The following is a 19,428-nucleotide window of genomic DNA, read 5'->3' on the forward strand; positions in this document are numbered from 1 at the left end:
ACAGAAAAGAGCTCATTTCTGAAAATTTTATGGTGAAGATTATTATATCACCTTCAATTTGATCTATAACACTTATACTTTATGAAGATTTTTATTAATTTTATGGGCCATTCAAAAATTTTAGAATGAAAACTTTTTTTCAGGTTTCGTTTTTTTAGAATGACTTTTAAACAGCTTTACCGACCGATTTTAAAAACTAATCAGCTCTTAACATAAAAAAACTACGTCGATCGCCGCTGGACCGGTCAAAATCGCTTGATTCGATTATGAGATATCGTTGACGAAAAAAATCGAAAAAAGCGTTTTTTTCAAACAAATTCCGAAATTTTTTATCTGATCGATTCACGGTTCGAAATTCATCATAGAATTCAAAAAAACTGCATCGACTGTAGTCAACTACGTGATAATCGGTTAACTCGTTTAAAAGTTATAGCGGATTGAAAATTTAAAAATCACATAAACATTTATTATTCAACAAATTAAATAACATAGGGTAAAAGACCCCATTAGTGGCGGGGACCCCATTACTGACACTTGCTTTGATTTTGGTACTTATTCAATTAATTAAATCATTAATTTCAATAATGAATAAATTATTTATAATCTTTAAGACTTTTAGATCAAAAAAATTTTTAATTTTTATTCCAAGTAGTGCATTTTTTCATTTAAAGAAAAAGTGCCCCTAATATGGGTTAAAGATGCCACTGATGGGGTCTTTTACCTTAAATAAATAAAATCTTATATCACATGAAATCTACCTTCCATTTTGGGTGAGGCCGAATGGCATTTTTTTTTTTTTTATTATTTAGAATTTCTTACAAAAAAAAAAAAAAATAATGAATTAAATAATGTGCTCATCCATATAGTTTTTTCTATGTCATCGTTATGATGGTTAATGACTATAAATGAAGTTTGCAGACATTTTGATGCTGGGTTTTCAACTTAGTGCTAAGAAAGTCGAGAATTTTCAAAACCAGGAAGTTATTGGTTTTACCCCGTTGTGCAAAAATTGAGTTTTCATTAATCTGTACGTCTGTACGTCGGTATGTGTGTGTGTGTGTGTGTGTGTGTGTGTGTGTATACGTGAGTGTGTGTATGCGTGAGTGTGTGAGTGTTTGTGTGTGTGTGGGGGGGGGGGGGTATGTATGTATGGATGTATGTAAACTTCTCATAACTTTTGAACGGTTTGACCGTTTTTATCGTGGTTGGTGTCATTCAAAAGGGTATGACTGAACTTAGATTTTGAATATACTTTGGACTGATTCGGACTAGTAGAAATCTAGTAGAAATCTCAAAAAAACTACGAAAAAAAAATTTTTCAAATGTTTTTTTGAAATAACTTTTAAACGACTTTACCGATCGATTCCAAAACTAATCAGCTTTTAGCATTAAAAAACCACGTCGAACGCCACCAAGTCGGTCAAAATTGGTTGATTTGTTCGTGAATTATCATTGACGAAAAAATACCGAAAAAAGTATTTATTCGGAATAACTCCAAAGTTCCTAGTTCAATCAAATTCAACTTGAAGATTATTTGCGAAGCTTAAAAAATTGCGTCGAATACCGCTAACTGCGTAAAAATTGGTTCATTCATTCAGAAGTTAGTGCAGTTTAAAAATTAGAAAAATAGTGTTTTATTAAGCTTCTATCAGACTTTTGAGGTCGAAGAGCTTATAACCATAGAAAAGCTATCTTTTTGAGCTCGGAGAGCTCAAAATAACATAAATTGTATTTTTGAGCTCAAAGAACTTAAAAACTTAATAAGTGCAATTTTGAGCGCTAAAGTATAGAATGAGCGGGGATGGCTTTTTGGGTCGACCGTTTTCACAATTTTTTTTTCTTAGTATATAAAGCAATATAAATTGCATTATAAAATTAATTAGAGATAATAATTTAATTCATATTGGTTACTCAATTAAAAAATTAACAGCTTAATTTGCAAAATGATTATAGTGTCAAAAATGTCAAAGTGTCAAAAATCAATTATCATGATTCCCTTAAACTGTAAACAAAATAAAGACTAATAGAAAAATTTCAAATTAAATTCTCAGATTAATAAATAAAACTTGTTACTGACTTATGGACTATCTTATAAACAAATTATGGTACAAATTCCGGTTTATTTTAGATTTTTACTACCAATAAAACGATTGGTACTTAGTAAAGATGTTTATTATTGATTTTATAGTCAACAAGAAAGTTACAAATAATTGTTTTTGATAATATTGTTGAAATAGGAATTTTGACATTTAAAAATTCTATAGAAATGATTTTTAACTTCCTGCTAAGAAAATCGAAGATTTTTAAAAATCGGGAAGCTATCGGTTTTACCCCGTTTTGCAAAAATCGAGTTTTCATCAGATCTCGATATTTTGAGGTCACAAGAAGCTTCCCTGACTATTCCCGCGATGGTGTCCGTGCGGCTGTATGTGTGTGTGTGTGTGTGTGTGTGTGTGTGTGTGTGTGTGTGTGTGTGTATATGTATGTAAACTTCATAACTTTTGAACGGCTCGGCCGATCGCATTGAAATAGGTGGTGATCCAAAGAGTATCATTGCCATTAAATTTCGTGAGAATTTGAATTGATTCAGTTCGCTAGACTTTGAGAAATCTCAAAAATAAAATTTTCAAAAAATCGTTTTCTTAGAATAATTTCAAAATGGCTCATCGATCACTTCCAAAAGCTATTCCGCTTTTAAGTTTAAAAAACCACGTCGATTACCACCAGTGTGTGCCTTTAGGGATGGCCTTTAGGGTAAACCGTTTTCCATATTTTTTTGAAAAAAACAAAACGACTTTTGATTGATTCATCTTTTAATCTTTCTTTTTTTCCTCTACTTCAACGTCTTCCATACAAGAGGGGTCAGCAAATTCAATACTCCAAGAAAAACCCGACATAACGCCGTTAAAATCTCGTGTCGTAACTGCACACAATACTCCGCGTTCCCTCCGCTAAAACACCGCCTAAACTCCGTCGGTATCCCGAGAAAACTCTATGACGGAGTATACTCTGCAGAAACACTGTATTTTATCCGAGTTTTCACAGGGTCATCAATACCGTTAGAGTACAGAGAATTGCGTAGGACCATATTAAATACTCTATCCATAAAATTAACCCAATAATTAATTAGATGCAATAAATATATAATTAAATATTGTTATATATAATTATACATAATTATATATGATTAGATATGATTATATTTGGCCATTTTTCATATATAATCATATATAACCAATTTATATATAATTATACATAAATATTTTTTCTCGGGGAAAGATTTAAAATCTTTTCAAATGCTTGAAGATCAGTAATTTAAAATCAAATAAAATAAATAGAACATAATATACGCGCGCGCACGGCTGAATACAATGTAAAATTACATATTTTTTTACGCTTATGATATATTTGACCGATCACAATACGAATAAATTGATGCCACATACATTTTATCTCAATTTTAGGATTAGGTGATCAAAAATTAAGAATATTTAAAAAGATTTATAAGGATTACAAATCGAATACTTTCAATATTCCAAATCGTCCTTGTAATAAGTGCTTTGTGTGTTTTGAATGGTTCAATGACTTATGGTTGATTTGAAAACGTAGTCTTAACCTTTTGTCGGTTGCGTAGATTTTTCAGCGGAGTTAAGTTAGGTAGTGAGCGTCACACTGCTGTGTTATTTAAATGGGACAGCAGCGACATATAGTCGTAAAAGATAATAGTCCCTAATATTGACAGGGCCCCATTAATGAGACCCTGTTTAAGTTTATTATTTAATTATTAAAATCTGTTAATAATCACAATTGTTGATATTTCATGGCAATTTTACATATTTTCAAAATTAAAACTTTGAATTTTTGCGCTGTCAATAATACATTCGACCTGTTGGTTTTAAGTTGGTATGATAATTATTAAATTTATTGCTATTTAGCCGGTCCCATGGCTAAGCAGTAAGGTGCTTGCTTGGGACCGGTAAGGCGTGGGTTCGATTTCCACGCCGGGCTGTACAGGCTTGGGTTATTCGATGGTTTCCCCAATCCCTGTGCAACCGGTGGGGCATAGGCAAATGCGTGCAGTTTCCCCAAAGTCGGGCCATCGCCGCATTACTCTCCAGGCTGAAAAAGTATGTAATACCGCCAAACTTACTCTGTCAAATTTAATGTATCGATAAGCCTGGAGTCCCCCTTCCGGTCTTGGCCGGACCTCCATCGAGACAAAGTCTGAAAAGCAGGGTTAAAAAAAAAAATTATTGCTTTTTAAATTAATTAATTAAATTATTTAAGTGAAAACGGTAATTAAAGTATCCTATAAAAAAAAAAAGTTCACAATATTAATTTGAAACACGATAAAAAAATTCAAATATTCATGATCACTCTTAGTGTCAATAATGGAGTCTTTTACCTTAGCAGAATTTCAAAAAGTCCTTATCGCTCACTCACGTCACGGGGCGCCGCGCTCGCAGCTCGACCGACAGAGGGTAAAATGTAAAAAGATCGACCGTGTAGGCATCTTGAATAATTCATATTGTTTATCATCTAATCATAATAATTTATATGAAGTTTCTAATTTCCTAAATGAAAAACATTTTTTCTAGCTTGCGAAATTATTTATTTTCCGAGCTTGTATCTGTACTAATTAAGCTTTTTTTTTTATAGAGAAGGAGGATCCTGTGGACGGATATAATTGTCGATAAGTAAAACTAGCAAAAATATCGAAAGAAACTGGAAGAAAGAAGACGATAACAATGAATAAGAAGGAAAGGAGTAAAATAAAAACGAAATAAAAAAAAAATTTTATTAAAATTGTTAAGTGAATAATCAATGTAAATATAACAAACGTTTTCAGAATGTAAATTTGATAACGATTGAGTAATCACAATAAATGTCTTATAGAGCTATGAAATTTTCTATGACCTGCCCCTATAAATGACTAAAATAGTGCTTTATACAGATTAATAATGTTCCAAATGCAAGGTTTTTGACATATAAATTAAAAATTCAATTAATGTAATTGCTCCTCTTTGACAAGATTATTCTACTAGAAAATAATTGTAGATTCAATTCGTTGACCAAATGTTATATTTACTTTATACATTTTTCACATTACATTAATTTTGTCCTAATTGACTTATTACCCAATTTACAAAAATCTCTAGGATTCTTAATGATATTCCAATAATTAATTGAGAGCCAGAAGAGGATATTATAATACTTGATTGATCAAAGAAGCTACTCCTACGTGACTGTTTGGATCCTTTATAGAGTAGAAAAAATATGGAAAACGGTTGACCCCAAAGGCCATCTCTGCAATTTCCCACTAATTCCATATCTAACCGCTTAAAATTGCACTTATGACGTTTTTGAGCTCTTCGAGCTCAAAATTATAATTTGTATGTTATTTCGAGCGCTCTGAGCTCAAAGATTTCGCTGTTCTAAGCTAGTCTGATAGAAGTTTAATAAAACAGTATTTTTTGAATTTTTAAACTGCAATAATTTATAAATGAATGAATCGATTTTTACGCAGTTAGCAGTATTCCACGCAGTTTTTCAAATTCTATTATATAATTTTGAACACAACCTGATCAAACCGAAAATTTTTGAGAAATTTGAAAAATTCACTTTTCCGAATTTTATCGACAACGATAACTCACGAACCAATCAACCGATTTTCACGTTCTAGGTGGCGATCGACGTGGTTTTTTGGGATCTAATGATTATTTAATTTCATCAAAAACGATCCAAAAAGAAATGTTGAAGTTATGTGAAAAAAACACTTTTTTCGAAATTTCGTTTTTCGTTTTTGATAACTCTCGATCGAATCAACCGATTTTGACGGGACTGGTGGAAATCGATGTGGTTCTTTAAATTTAACAGCGGATTAGTTTTTGGGATTGATCAGTGGAGCCGTTTAGAAGTTATTCCAAAAAAACGATTTTTTGAAAATTTTTTACGAAATTTAATAGCAATGATACTCTTTGGATCGCCACCTATTTCGATCCGATCGGTCAAGCCATTAAAAAGTTATAAGAAGTTAACATACACACACACACACACACACACACACACACACACACACACACACACACACACACACACACACACACACACACATACATACAGCCGCAGGGACACCGTCGCGGGAATAGTCAGGACAGCTTCCTAGGACCTCAAAAAGTCGAGATCTGATGAAAACTCAATTTTTGCAAAACGGGGTAGAACCAATAACTTCCCGATTTTAGAAAATCTTTGATTTTCTTAGCGAAAAGTAGAAAATTATGCTAATCGCTTTTATTATCAGCATGTAATTATTGTAATTACCACACCCCCAAACATTTACCAAAAATGTATCATATCTTACCCCTAACTATTAATTTTCGATTAATTATCCCTTTCACACATATAAACACCTTTTAACTCTCGATGACGACTCAAATTCTTCACAAAGTGCAACAATAATTTAATCATTACCCACTTTTTTATGCTAATTCACACACACACACACACACACACACACACACACACACACACACACACACACACACACACACACACACACACACACACACACAATGGTCAGGGAATTTTTGAATATTACTTAAATCTACAATTGCTCATTTATAATCATCAATAGTATTTTTGAATAGTATTTATCAATAGTATTTTTGATATGACTGTGGTTATAATAAAGTCCGCGATAGAATAATTAAATACTTCATTTCTCTCATTTTAAATTATTATTTGACAACGATTTCAATTATTATTTTTATTCTGATACCCAGGCAACATATGCTTGAGCAAGATTTAGGTGCCAGTGTCTTGAGCAAAACCCCTAGTTGCTAGTGTCTTTTTCTACATATGGGTCTTGCTCGAGTTCATGTAGAAAGAACTGGTTCAAGTTTTATATATAACTATCTCAAGACATCTTGTGCAAAAATATGAGATAAGTCTAATGTAAGGGGCATTGAAAAACTTTCTGACGCATTCTTTGAATCAGAAACTCACAACAGACACTTACCCATGACTTGCTGAAGATTTGCTCAAGATCCGTAATTCTCAGTAATTTGATCATTTATAAAGTGTAACGAGGGTGGTTAGCCCTGTCTAATTGTTCACCCCTTTCCTCTTTGAAAAGGGCGCCACTGGAATTTTAGACAAGGTGTCCCAGAAACTGGGGAAGCATGAGAGGGAAATGACAGAGAGGGAAGTTCGAGAGGGCTTCGTTGATGATCTGATGATCGTTGATGTAACTGATAAGGTGATCTAGCATAATTCTCTCCTGGACAGACATAGCGCACAATATTGAGATGGGCTGCATGTCCGATGGGGATTGAGGGTTGCGTACCTTTGGTATTGGAGTGACAAGCGATGATTTCCAGAGTCTGGGGAAGGTGCTGTGGTTGATCGATTTGCTGATAAGATCAGTAAAAGTTGGAGCTAGCAGATGCTTGAATGTCTTCAGCGCTAGAGTTGGTAAGCCATCAATACCCGAGGCGTTTGAGGATAGGTTACTCAGGTGCTTGACCACTTGTGGAACGGTTGCCTGCATGAATCTAAACGTCGGTCCATTTTGCGCCTGATTTAGTGTTTTAAGTATCGTCTCAAGGGCAGGGAGCTTTGTACCATGTGCCACCGTGCTGTAATAATCATTGAGTATAGTGAGGTCGAATTTGACTGGGTCTTTCGACTTTGTTGATGATACCGTGAGCCCAAGTTTATCTATTTGATTCCAGAATTGTTTAGACATACTTGATTTATTGAAAACTCTTTCCAGGTAATCTACTTGTTCCTTTTTCCACAGCAGTTGCGCTTGTCTACGTAAGATTATGTAGCTTTGCCATGCTAGAGAGTGTCCACCTCTTTTAAATCTTTTATAGGCTTTGTTTCTCTCCCTCCTGATGTCTCTTAACTGCTGCGTAATCCACGGCGCGGGGCTGTGCTTTGCGTAGAATTCCCGAGTGGGGACACACCGATCGACAAGCTCTTCAATAAGATTATTTAGCTTGTGTAAGTGTACATCAGATGCATTAACTTCATCAGGGTCGCCGCTGAGCTCATCCATCCGCGAATTCACGACCTCGACTGCTAATTCATCATTAATTTCATTCTATGCCAGATAACGAACATATCGCCTTGTAGGTTTAGGGGATTTATACTTAAGACTGATGTAGATAAGGTCATGAGATAACAGGAACGGCTGTCGTGACTGACCCCACGCATCAAGCTGCAGCATTTGGCTGACTGCACATAAGTCAATCCAAGTGTTGGCCTCTGCTGTGTGGTTGGTGGGCTGCATCGGGACAATATGAAGTCCAATTCGTGTAAAGAAGTTCTTCAGTCTGATGACTTTATCATTGTTAGCCTGTAGATCAGTATTAAAGTCCCCTAGAACACAAGCAAATTTGTAATTGACTAGTCTAGCTGAATAATCATCTTCGAATATATGCATAAAACCTGATTTAGGAGGAAGATAGACGACAGCAACTAGAATTTTATATTGTGAAGGGCCCCAGACCTCAGCGATAAGGTATTCTGGAAGTATAGTGTCTCCAGTAGCCACAGATGAGCTGATTAGTTATGCACAGAGTTCTTTCTTAAAGTAGATCGCAACGCCTCCACCACGTTTATTGTGACGATCAACTCTGAGGAGAGAGTACCCAGGCGGTTCAATTTGTCGATTTCCAATTGGGTTGGTTAGCGAGGTTTCAACCACGCCAATGACGTGATATGGGTTCAGCATATATTTCATATATCTAAGTGTGTTCTTGTATTGGCAATTGGAGTAAGAAACCTAGGTAATTATAATGAGAGTTGCTGCAAATCAGTGGAAGGTAGTACCCGGATCGGCCGATCTACTTGCGATTTCCGGATGTATACCGCTGAGTTTGGGATTCACACGTACTTACGGTCAACACGAGCGAATGTCTTTAGGAGTTTATCCCTGAGTTGATGCAGTTGCGCTGGCTGGCACCGGTTAATGAAGAGTTTAGTGTCCGGAAATGCAGCATTAACTTGCTTGGCAGTAATGTTGGGTTTGTTCTTCTTGGCATCAATGACCGCTGAACAAGTGTCAGGTGTCTTCAGTCCAACAACAATCGAACGTGACCCACCTGACATATTGCCGTGACGTACAGGACCACTCGATGGTTGAGCTCTTCCGATTCTTCACGCAAAGACAATTTCAGAGTTACTATGCTGAACTCCTAATGCATTGAGGGTAGATCTTACTAGGGTTCTAGTGTTCTCATTCTCATTTTCCGGCAATCCATTCATTATTAACTGATTAGTCATCTGGTCGCATGCTGCGCGAAGTAGCACAAGTTCGTCGGCTGATGATAGTTGCGTTCGTGCTTCATGTATCCTTGCTTCAACATCAGTGAGGCGGTCATGAAGATCAGCGAGCTTGGTATCTGTAATGGACTGTGTAGCTTTCAGTTCTGCACACTGGGTGCGGACTGTTGCAAGATCTTCGGCAATTTGGTCTATTTTGTCGATAGCACTCTTCACTCTTCATTCCATCAAGTTTGTTATTCATTTTAATGAGCAAACCTATTACATTCATGTCTGTGACCTCACAGGTTACGCATTTGGTACGAATAGCATTCTCAATCTCCTTATTCGTATCCAGCTGTAATCGCGTTGCTGCACAGCAATAGTGATAAGAGTGTTTACATTAAGCTCCTGTGGCAACAATCTCTTTAACACTCTTGAACTTGGTAAAACAGAGTGCACATAATGAATCAGACATTTTAAATACGGAGAAGGTTCTCAGAGTGGGCACAAGATGTCAGCGAGTGCTGATGTGATAAGTCAGGACCCGTATAATTTGTTATGCTGCGAAATTAAGGTTAGGTAAAACCCTATCAAAACACCACAATAAAAACGTAATTTTCCTGGACTAAATCAATTTTGCCCGACTGATTTTAATTGTTTAGAATATGCAGCAGCTCTTAATACGTAGTTCGGTTAATTATTGTACACTGTAGGTCTATATTTTACCACTAAGTCAACACGAAAGTAAGCGATCAAAAAAAAAACGCGTGCAGTATGTACTAGCATAATAATAATAATAACATATAACACTTATTTAAATAATAAAATAAATAATAATTTTACTATTAGGTAGTAACAGAGCAGACCAAAACATCTCATAGAAAATATAACAAATTTTGTATTTCAGAATTATTTAAACGTAATTAAAAACATCAATTTATACTTTTTGTGATTACCAAAAAAAAAATTTTTTTTTTAAGAAAAAGTTTTTTTATATGTAAATTATATATAAGCATATATAATTATATATGGGACTATATATAATCATGTATGATTATGTATAATTATATATGTAACTATATATAATTATATATACTTATATATAATTGTATATGGAACTATATATAATCCAGCATGGCTGTATATTGCTCCATATATAGTCATATATAATTATATATAATCTTATATACAATTCCATATATAATCATGTATGATTATATATAATTGTATGTTATTATGATTATATATAATTATATATGATTATATAGAAAAATTTTTTCTCGGGTAACCAAAAACTAACAGCAAATATTGAAGCGTGACTTACTCAAGATTTTTTCAAGATGCATGATGCATTATATATTTTATAGAACTTTTTCCTCTCCACTACTTGAAGATGTATTAATTCAGTGGTGCTCATTTTAAAATAATTTTGTCTTGATCGATAAAACAGTAGGTCTATACTCTAAAAGGTTAAGCTGAATGAGATCCACTGATCCTATAGAAAATATAGGAGGGTTAGAATGATGCAAACGGTCATTCGAAAACATTTGCCTTTGAGCAAGTCTTGCACAAGTATATTCAGCATGCTTCTGTGTCAGTCTTTCTCAATAGTTGATATAGTTAGTTTATCGATAAGCATTTTCAGATTTTCTCAATTTTTTTACACGATTTTTGAGCTATAATCTAGCCCAAAGTTCTTGTACAAAGCAAGTTCAGTAGATGCTGAACTGCTTGCTTAAGCACGTTTGCTTCTACATACAAAGACCTGTAAGTAGAAAAAAACACTAACAACTATCGAGATTAAGACCAGACTTGCTCAAGCCTTGAAAAAGATTACACCGGCACACAAAAAAAAAAAAGTTGTCTGTACTTGGGACGCGCCACATATATTCCCATGTAATTTGACCCGCTGAACCCGAATTTGAGGTCCGTTTGGCCCCTACACCCTAGGATTTTGAGAAAACTGTAAAAAACCGAAAAAAAACGGGAAAATTGGGGGTTTTGGTGATTGAAAAATTTTTTTAGATTCTAACTATGCATGATTTTCATGTATTTCGATCTGCTTTATACTTATCTGAAGTGTACTCAGACCAGCAGCCATTAAAAGTCTAAGTAAATCCCGAAAAACCCATGAAAATTGCGAAAAAAACAAAAATTCCCAATATTGTGATAAAAAATGTATTGAGCTAAATATATGATGATTTTCATGTAGGTTTATCGACGACATATAAATCTCCAACTTTTATAACTCAGACGTCTCGAAAACATCAAACAAATGTGCAAAACCCCGAAAATTGGAAAAAAAATCATATGTAATATAATAAAAATCGAGTTATTATTCAAAATAAATAAAAAAATCATATCATTCGATCTGTGGTGCATAAAAAGTATTTCGTCCTAAGACTTAAAAAAATTAATTTTTTCGGAAAATATCATCAAAACCCTTTGGATTTGAATTTTAATTCGTTCTCCGCTTATATCTCACCCTTTTATCTTCAAACGTCCTGCATAAAGGGTTTCTCTTTCGTTTCCTCTCTTCTTCGGGTAAATCTCTCTTCAGAGTCCAACAATGATCTGCCATCATATTTACATCCCACGTTCCTTGATATCGTTTTTCCATCACACTAATGTCTTGATGGAATCTCTCACCTTGCTCTTCACTAAAATCACCAAGATTTTCAGGAAAGTGTGAAAGATGAGAATGTAAATAGTGCAATTTTGTATTCATTAAGCAACCTAAAGTATTATAGTTGTATAACAACTCGTCAACTAAAGTTGCGTAGTTATCACTTTTCGTATTCCCTAAAAATTGCTGTGATACTTCCTTAAAACTTCCCCAAGCTGCTCTCTCAATCTCGTTCATCTCATATTCAAGATTAGCATCCTGGAATAGAGTCCGAATTTGGGGTCCATCAAAAATTCCTTCTTTTAATTTAGCGTCACTTATAGCTGGAAATTTTTCGCCCAAGTACTTAAAACAGTTTCCATCTTTATCCAGAGCTTTGACAAATTGCTTCATAAGGCCAAGCTTGATATGAAGTGGGGGCAGCAAGTACTTGGAAGGATCAATTAGAGATTGTCGCGTAACATTGTGAGAACCAGGATTCAAATTTGTTCTTGTTGGCCATTCTTTTTGAATGTAATGATTCTTTCGGTCTCGGCTATCCCACAAACATAAGAAGCAGGGGTACTTTGTGAACCCTGATTGTTGGCCTAGCAATATTGTTGCAATTTTCAGATCACCACAAACCTTCCATTGATGTTCTGAATAGTTTATTTTATCTAATACAACCTGTAAATTGTCATAAGTCTCCTTTAGTTTAGTCGAATGAGCTACTGGAATCGGTGCCAATAAGTTTCCATTATGAAGAAGCACAGCTTTAAGACTTCGCCTAGAGGAGTCAATAAAAAGCCTCCATTCTTCGTCTTTGTAAGTGTTTGGCTTCAACTCATCGATCAGTCCTTTTACATCTGAACAGTACACAAATGAATTTTCGCTGTCTTTTGTAAAATACTTCCGGAACTCTTTTCCCTATCACGATAAAAATAAGCTGTTGTATTTTTAGCTAATAAATTTTTTCCTTAAAGCTGAGGCTAAATGTTCAGCTTTTACCTTAGATAGTCCTAAGTCTCGTACAAGGTCATTCAATTCAAGTTGATCGAAGACTTCAGGGTCTTTACTTCTAGGAACACCACTCGGGATGTATTCTTCATCCTCAGAATGGATCTCTTCGGGTTCAGGATCGATTTCTTCAAAGTTATCTTCAACTTCCATCTCTTCATGTTCATTCACTGGTTCAGGAGCTGCAGGTTCTTCGACATTCAAAACTTTTTCTGCTGGCACAACTGATGTTACGTTGGCATATTGAATTTTATGTTTGGTTGTCGAAGAAAAACCTGAAACTTCCGTCGTGCAAAAATAGCAGTTTTTGACTCGTTGGTGCAGACCAAATCACAGGTTTTGAAAATTTCAAGCACTGTTTACTTTTCGTCTGCTCCCAACGAGTAAGCATCGTGTGACACCGATTGCAAAGTGAATGTGGTACCCAAGTTGCTTCCCAGTTCGTAATCTGGATACCGAAGCAGGTTTCGTAGACATTTTTCAATTTGTTTGAAAAAGATCTACGACTTTCGTTACTTCAAATTCTCCACATATGTAACAGAAGCAATTGGAGTTTTGTTACATATGTGAGAGACACTTCTTGTCATATTAAACGCTTCAGAAGCCAAGTCACCCACTAATGAAGAGCTGCAGTCACTTGATGACGACGCCTGCGAGCCTGCTTTCTCACTCTGACCAGACGCCGATACTGGGATTCCGGGTCCCTGCATCGTAAAACACTTATTACTTGTGCCTGCCATGACGGCATTCAAGCCGTTAACCCAGGGACTATGCCAGACGGTCCTGTTGCCCGCCGTCACCACGTGGAGGTGCCCTGGTTACAGGCACAAGCATTTAAGCAAGAAATCGATTCTGAGCCCAAAAGTTCCTAGAAGTGAAAACCCTGAAACATCAGCTTAAAGAAAAAAAATTTATTAACTAAAAATACAACAGCTTATTTTTATCGTGATAGGGAAAAAAAAATCTGATAACATTTTTAAAACGGCGAAAATTCATTAGTGGACTGTTCAGATGTAAGAAGTTTGATTGATGAGTTAAAGCCGAACACTTTCAGGACGAGGAGTGAAAGTTTTTCATTGCTTTGTCTAAGCGAAGTCTCAAAGCACCGACTCCAGTAGCTCATTTGACCAAAAATCATTGAAAAGTTTGTGGTGATCTGAAAATTGCTACACTAGTTAAGCCAACAATCTGGTTCACAATATATCCCTTCTTGTATGTTTGTAGGATAGTCACGATCGGAAAATTCCCTACAGTAGAAAAAGAACGGCCAACAAGAAAGAATTTGAATCATGGTTCTCACAACGTTATGCGAGAATCTCTCATTAATCCTTACAAGTACTTGCTGCCACCACTTTATATCAAGCTTGACCTTATGAAGCATTTTGTCAAAGCTCTCGATAAAAATGGCAACTGTGTTAAGTACTTGGACGAAAAATTTCCAGCTATAAGTGACAATAAATTGAAAGAAGGAATTTTTTATGTACCCCAAATTCGGACTCAATTCCAGGATGCTAATCTTGAGTATGAGATGCACAAGATTGAGAGAGCAGCTTGGGGAAGTTTTAAGGAAGTATCTCGAAATTTTTTAGGGAATGTGAATACAAAATTGCACTATTTACAATCTCATCTTTCACACTTTCCTGAAAATCTTGGTAATTTCAGTGAAGAAAGAGAAGAAACATTCCATCAAAACATGAGTGGATGTCAATATGATGGTAGATCATTGTTGGACTCTGAAGAGAGATTTACCCGAAGAAGAGAGGAAACGAAAGAGAAACCCTTTATGCAGGACGTTTGAAGATAAAAGGGTGAGATATAAGCGGAGAACGAATTAAAATTCAAATCCAAAGGGTTTTGATGATATTTTCCGAAAAAATTATTTTTTTTAAGTCTTAAGACGAAATACTTTTTTTTATGCACCACAGATCGAATGATATGATTTTTTATTTATTTTGAATAATAACTCGATTTTTATTATATTACATTTGATTTTTTCCAATTTTCGGGGTTTTTGCACATTTGTTTGATGTTTTCGAGACGTCTGAGTTATAAAAGTTGGAGATTTATATGTCGTCGATAAACCTACATGAAAATCATCATATATTTAGCTCAATACATTTTTTATCACAATATTGGGAATTTTTGTTTTTTCGCAATTTTCATGGGTTTTCGGGATTTACTTAGACTTTTAATGGCTGCTGGTCTGAGTACACTTCAGATAAGTATAAAGCAGATCGAAATACATGAAAATCATGCATAGTTAGAATCTAAAAAAATTTTTCAATCACCAAAACCCCCAATTTTCCCGTTTTTTTTCGGTTTTTTACAGTTTTCTCAAAATCCTAGGGTGTAGGGGCCAAACGGACCTCAAATTCGGGTTCAGCGGGTCAAATTACATGGGAATATATGTGGCGCGTCCCAAGTACAGACAACTTTTTTTTTTTTGTGTGCCGGTGTTATTATATGGGTGATTATTTCTCTAATTGTAACTTATGATTAAACTCTTCACCCTTACCTATAAATTTAAGGGGGTATTCTGGTTTAGAAATTCGAAAAAATTGATTTTTTTTTTCATATTTTCATAGTATAACCCTTCAAGGAAATGTCCCTAAAAGGATTTTTCGAAATTCGAATTATTTTCGGAGTTACAGCTCATTTTGTGACGCGCCGACAAAACCGTTTCGCAGCCGGGTCGCGCGAGCGAACAATAGACGATTGGCTAACTCTGGCGCTCTGGCTGCCAAGGTCTTTTGTACTCGATGTATTTTCTTCACTCGATGTATATTTCTCAGAATTCACAATTCGGAAACCGGGTGATCGTTTTAATCAATTTAGTTCAAATATATTTATACTAAGTGCTCAGTTAAGTTCATTTTTGTTTCGACTATCTCGCTGTACAAACGTAAGTATTATGAAATCAGTGACGTGAAAAAATATATTTTTAGTGTAAAATTTAATTAATTGGTGCGAAATGGATAGAAAATATAGTCGAGGTACGAGTCTTCGTGCATGTAGAACGAGGAAACGTAAACCTCCATGTAATCTGGGTCGTCGGAAGTCGGATACTAGCTTTGCAAGTGCCTCTGCAGCTAAGCTACACAAGGCAACGACAGAAGATGTTATAATTGAAAATACATACGGGTATTGTATCTTGGAATTTTTTTCAGTGTTTACGGCTTTATCTTCAGTGATTGTGTGTAGTACATGCAAGAAAAGTATAAATTTTTCGCGAACTGCAGCACGTGGATTGGGATTCCAGATCACATTGAAGTGTAGTTGTCCAAATGAACATTATATCAATTCATCACCATTTATCAATAAAGCTTTTGAAATTAATCGTAGAATTGTTGCTGTAATGAGGCTTTTAGGGGTTGGGAGAGAAGGTATAAATATCTTTTGTAGCATGATGGATATTTGCCACGGGGTATCAGTAAGTATGTATTACCTTTGTATGGACCAACTGTATAAGGCAGCATCTTCAGTATACGAATCTGTCATTTCCAAAGCTGTTGAGGAAGAAAAAGAATTGATGCAAAAGCATGAACCTGATACTGACTCCACGCATCTTACTGTGTCAGGTGACGGGACGTGGAAGAAGCGCGGTTTCAACTCACTGTTTGGAGTTACTACTCTAGTGGGAAAATACAGTAAAAAGGTTATTGATACTGTAGTAAAATCAAGCTTCTGCCAAGGATGTAATTTATGGAAAGGTAAAAAAAATTCAGACATTGAGGCTTATAATGATTGGTACGAAGAGCATCAAGATACGTGTACTATCAATCATAAAGGAAGTTCCGGTAAAATGGAGGTGGACTCGGTCGTTGAAATGTTTAGTCGTTCGGAGGATAAACATGGGGTAAAGCTTGTCAAATACATCGGTGACGGTGACTCTAAAACTTTTAAAGGGATTCTTGATATAAACCCATACGATGGTGATCCTGTAGTCATAAAAAAAGAGTGTGTAGGTCATGTCCAGAAGAGGATGGGATCCCGTTTGCGGAAAGCAAAAAAAAATAATACCGGTATTGGTGGTAAAGGTCCTGGAAAGCTAACTGATAAAGTTATAAATGAGCTAAGTCTCTATTATGGTTTAGCCATTCGAAGAAATCCAGAGTCCGTAGAAAATATGAAAAATGAGGTATGGGCTACTTATTTTCATAAAATTTCTACGGACTCTAATCCACAACATCACTTTTGTCCGCAGGGTTCATCGAGTTGGTGTAAGTGGCAGGTCGCTGAAGCTGAAGAAACTTTGGATGAATTTCAGCATAATAATCCTCCTTTAACTGAAGCAGTTCAGAAAGTTATTAAGCCAATATACGAAGATTTGTCTTCAGAAAGCTTGCTGGAAAGATGCTTGGGCTCAGAAACTCAGAATAATAACGAGTCTTTAAATTCACTTATCTGGACCTTCGCACCCAAGCATATTCATGCTGGTACCCATACAATTGAAATTGCTAATTTCATTGCGGTATGTATATTTAATGAAGGATTTTTACCAGTTTTAAAGATTTTATCATCAATGGGAAAAACAATTGGGCCAGAATCTCACGCATTCGTGAACAAACGTGATCAAGTCCGAATTAACAGGTCCGAGGTACGAGCTACTGAGGCTTCCAAGGAAACTAGAACTGCTAAATCATCTGAAAGAGCTTCACTAAACATGACATTTGAATTCGAAGAAGGTACTTTGTACGGAGCAGGGATAGCTGATTAATAACAAGTAAGTATAAAACGTCAGTAAACGACTCCGACTGCGCGCGATTAGTCCTCAAACTTTAAACTCGTTTTTCTCGTAACTACTTTTCTGGAAACGGTGTGCATGATATCTTTAATTCTACTCAACCGATTCACTTGAAATTTTACACAGAGCTTCTTTATACATTATAGTATCGCACTACGAAGAGTTTTCAAAAAAATTTTTTTTTTTGTATTTTTAAAAAATTCCGAACGACAAGAAAACAGGGAAAATACGAAACTTTTTTTTCAAACCACCGCCATTTTGTGAAAAAAAATTTTTTTTTTCAAAAACATTTCGTAGTGCGATAACTACACCCTTCCTCTTTACGAATTATTCATGGATTTCCATTTCAGGTCATGGGAAGGATTTATATCCTGCGCACCAGCACAAGCCATTTTTCCATCAGTCCCTACTTCGCCGACCTGCAGTTTTTTGAAATTCAATTTTTTTTCTTATATTATTAATGTTTTGTATTCTTAAAATATCAATAAAAAGCTTATAAAAAATTGGATACTAAAAATAATTTTTGTTTTTTTTTTATCGCGTCCGAAAAAATACCTAAAATTCGGGCTTCTAAACCAGAATACCCCCTTAAAGTATCATTCACTTATCACGTAGTCTAAGAATCAATTACTTAATTCCAATGACTGAAATGGAAAGAAACCTGGCAGTAACCGAGATTTCTTTGCACCTGGTGAATCACCTGGCTTTAATAAAGATGAACATAAAAACGACAATATGATTGAGTACCTGGACATTAGGGTGCTTCATTTGAGACGACTATTTTTTTTTCTCACTCCATTGAGGAAATATTGTTCTTTACATAGAAAAAAAAATTTTCACCGAAGGAGAGTTCTTAATTTCAATTTTAAGCACTCGCTGGATGAATTTAAAGTTTTCTCATGTAATTAACCCGTTAAAATCATTTTTTTTGCTTAAATTATCTATAGCATAGCGACATTTCATGATATTCATTTGACCATGGGCGAAAGTTTTAGAGGGATCCTTCCTCTTTAAAGGCTCTGACAGCTTATTTCCAATTTATGAGCTATCTCGCCAGTAAAAAATTATATATTCGATTTTTGCTCAAAAGTCGTGGTTTTTTTATTTTTTCTACTAAACTATTGATCTGACACCAAAATTGCAAATGACCTTTTTTGTAAAGAATTTAATTTTCTACAAGATAAATTGATAGCTTAACCCTTTCAATGAATTGCCTCTGAGATAAATTTAATTAATAATAAGAAAACAATAAATGACACTATTTTATCGTAATTTTTATACTTTTTAATAAAACAACAGTTCATAAAAAAAATTATAACATTGTATATTTTTATAATCAACCATTGTGATATCGTTATAATGCCTAAATTTTTAAAATTTCGAATCATCTTACAAATATTCTAATAAATATAGTTGTTGCATAGAATATGTCCAAAATATATAGTCATTAGGGTGGTTCATTTCCGAAAATTTTTTTTTTTTTGCTGCTCATGCAAAATATTAATCTACATATAGAAAAAAAAATTCTCACCAAGTTTGAGCTCTTAATATTAGTTTTAAGTACTTACAATTAAAAGTTAAAATTTTACCATTCAAAATGCATGTAAAAAAATCTATTTTTTTTAATAAATTTCTAATGCTTACCCGGCTTTTACAATATTGCAAATCGGTTTAGTGGACCTTGTGGGGAATTTCACGTTCTTCAAAATAGCCTTAGAGTTTTTTTGTGTAACTCACACTGGTTCACCAGTAGGAGTCGTCAAAGTACAGTTTTTGAAAAGAATATATT

At 34.8% G+C, this 19,428-nt stretch overlaps 1 protein-coding gene across 3 annotated transcripts; it reads left to right on the forward strand.

The window, feature by feature from the left end:
• Positions 1-16,866: 16,866 nt before the first annotated feature.
• On the forward strand, positions 16,867-18,064 carry LOC123264734. Of its 3 annotated transcripts, none has more exons than XM_044728177.1 (3): positions 16,867-17,331; positions 17,398-17,618; positions 17,990-18,064. In XM_044728177.1, exons 1-2 carry the CDS (start codon positions 16,878-16,880, stop codon positions 17,610-17,612), a joined length of 669 nt encoding a protein of 222 aa, XP_044584112.1. In that variant the 5' UTR covers positions 16,867-16,877; the 3' UTR covers positions 17,613-17,618; positions 17,990-18,064. The 3 variants fall into 3 exon arrangements, with proteins under 3 accessions (XP_044584112.1, XP_044584113.1, XP_044584111.1); XM_044728178.1 differs by having other exon boundaries at positions 16,867-17,033; positions 17,100-17,618; XM_044728176.1 differs by having other exon boundaries at positions 16,867-17,618.
• Positions 18,065-19,428: the final 1,364 nt, after the last annotated feature.

This window comes from Cotesia glomerata, linkage group LG5 (genome assembly GCF_020080835.1).
Source record: "Cotesia glomerata isolate CgM1 linkage group LG5, MPM_Cglom_v2.3, whole genome shotgun sequence".
NCBI classification, from domain to species: domain Eukaryota; kingdom Metazoa; phylum Arthropoda; class Insecta; order Hymenoptera; family Braconidae; genus Cotesia; species Cotesia glomerata.

Coding starts and splice junctions, on each gene's coding strand:
- LOC123264734 (XM_044728176.1), top strand. CDS start 16,878: ATGGGATCCCGTTTGCGGAAAGCAAAAAAAAATAATACCGGTATTGGT.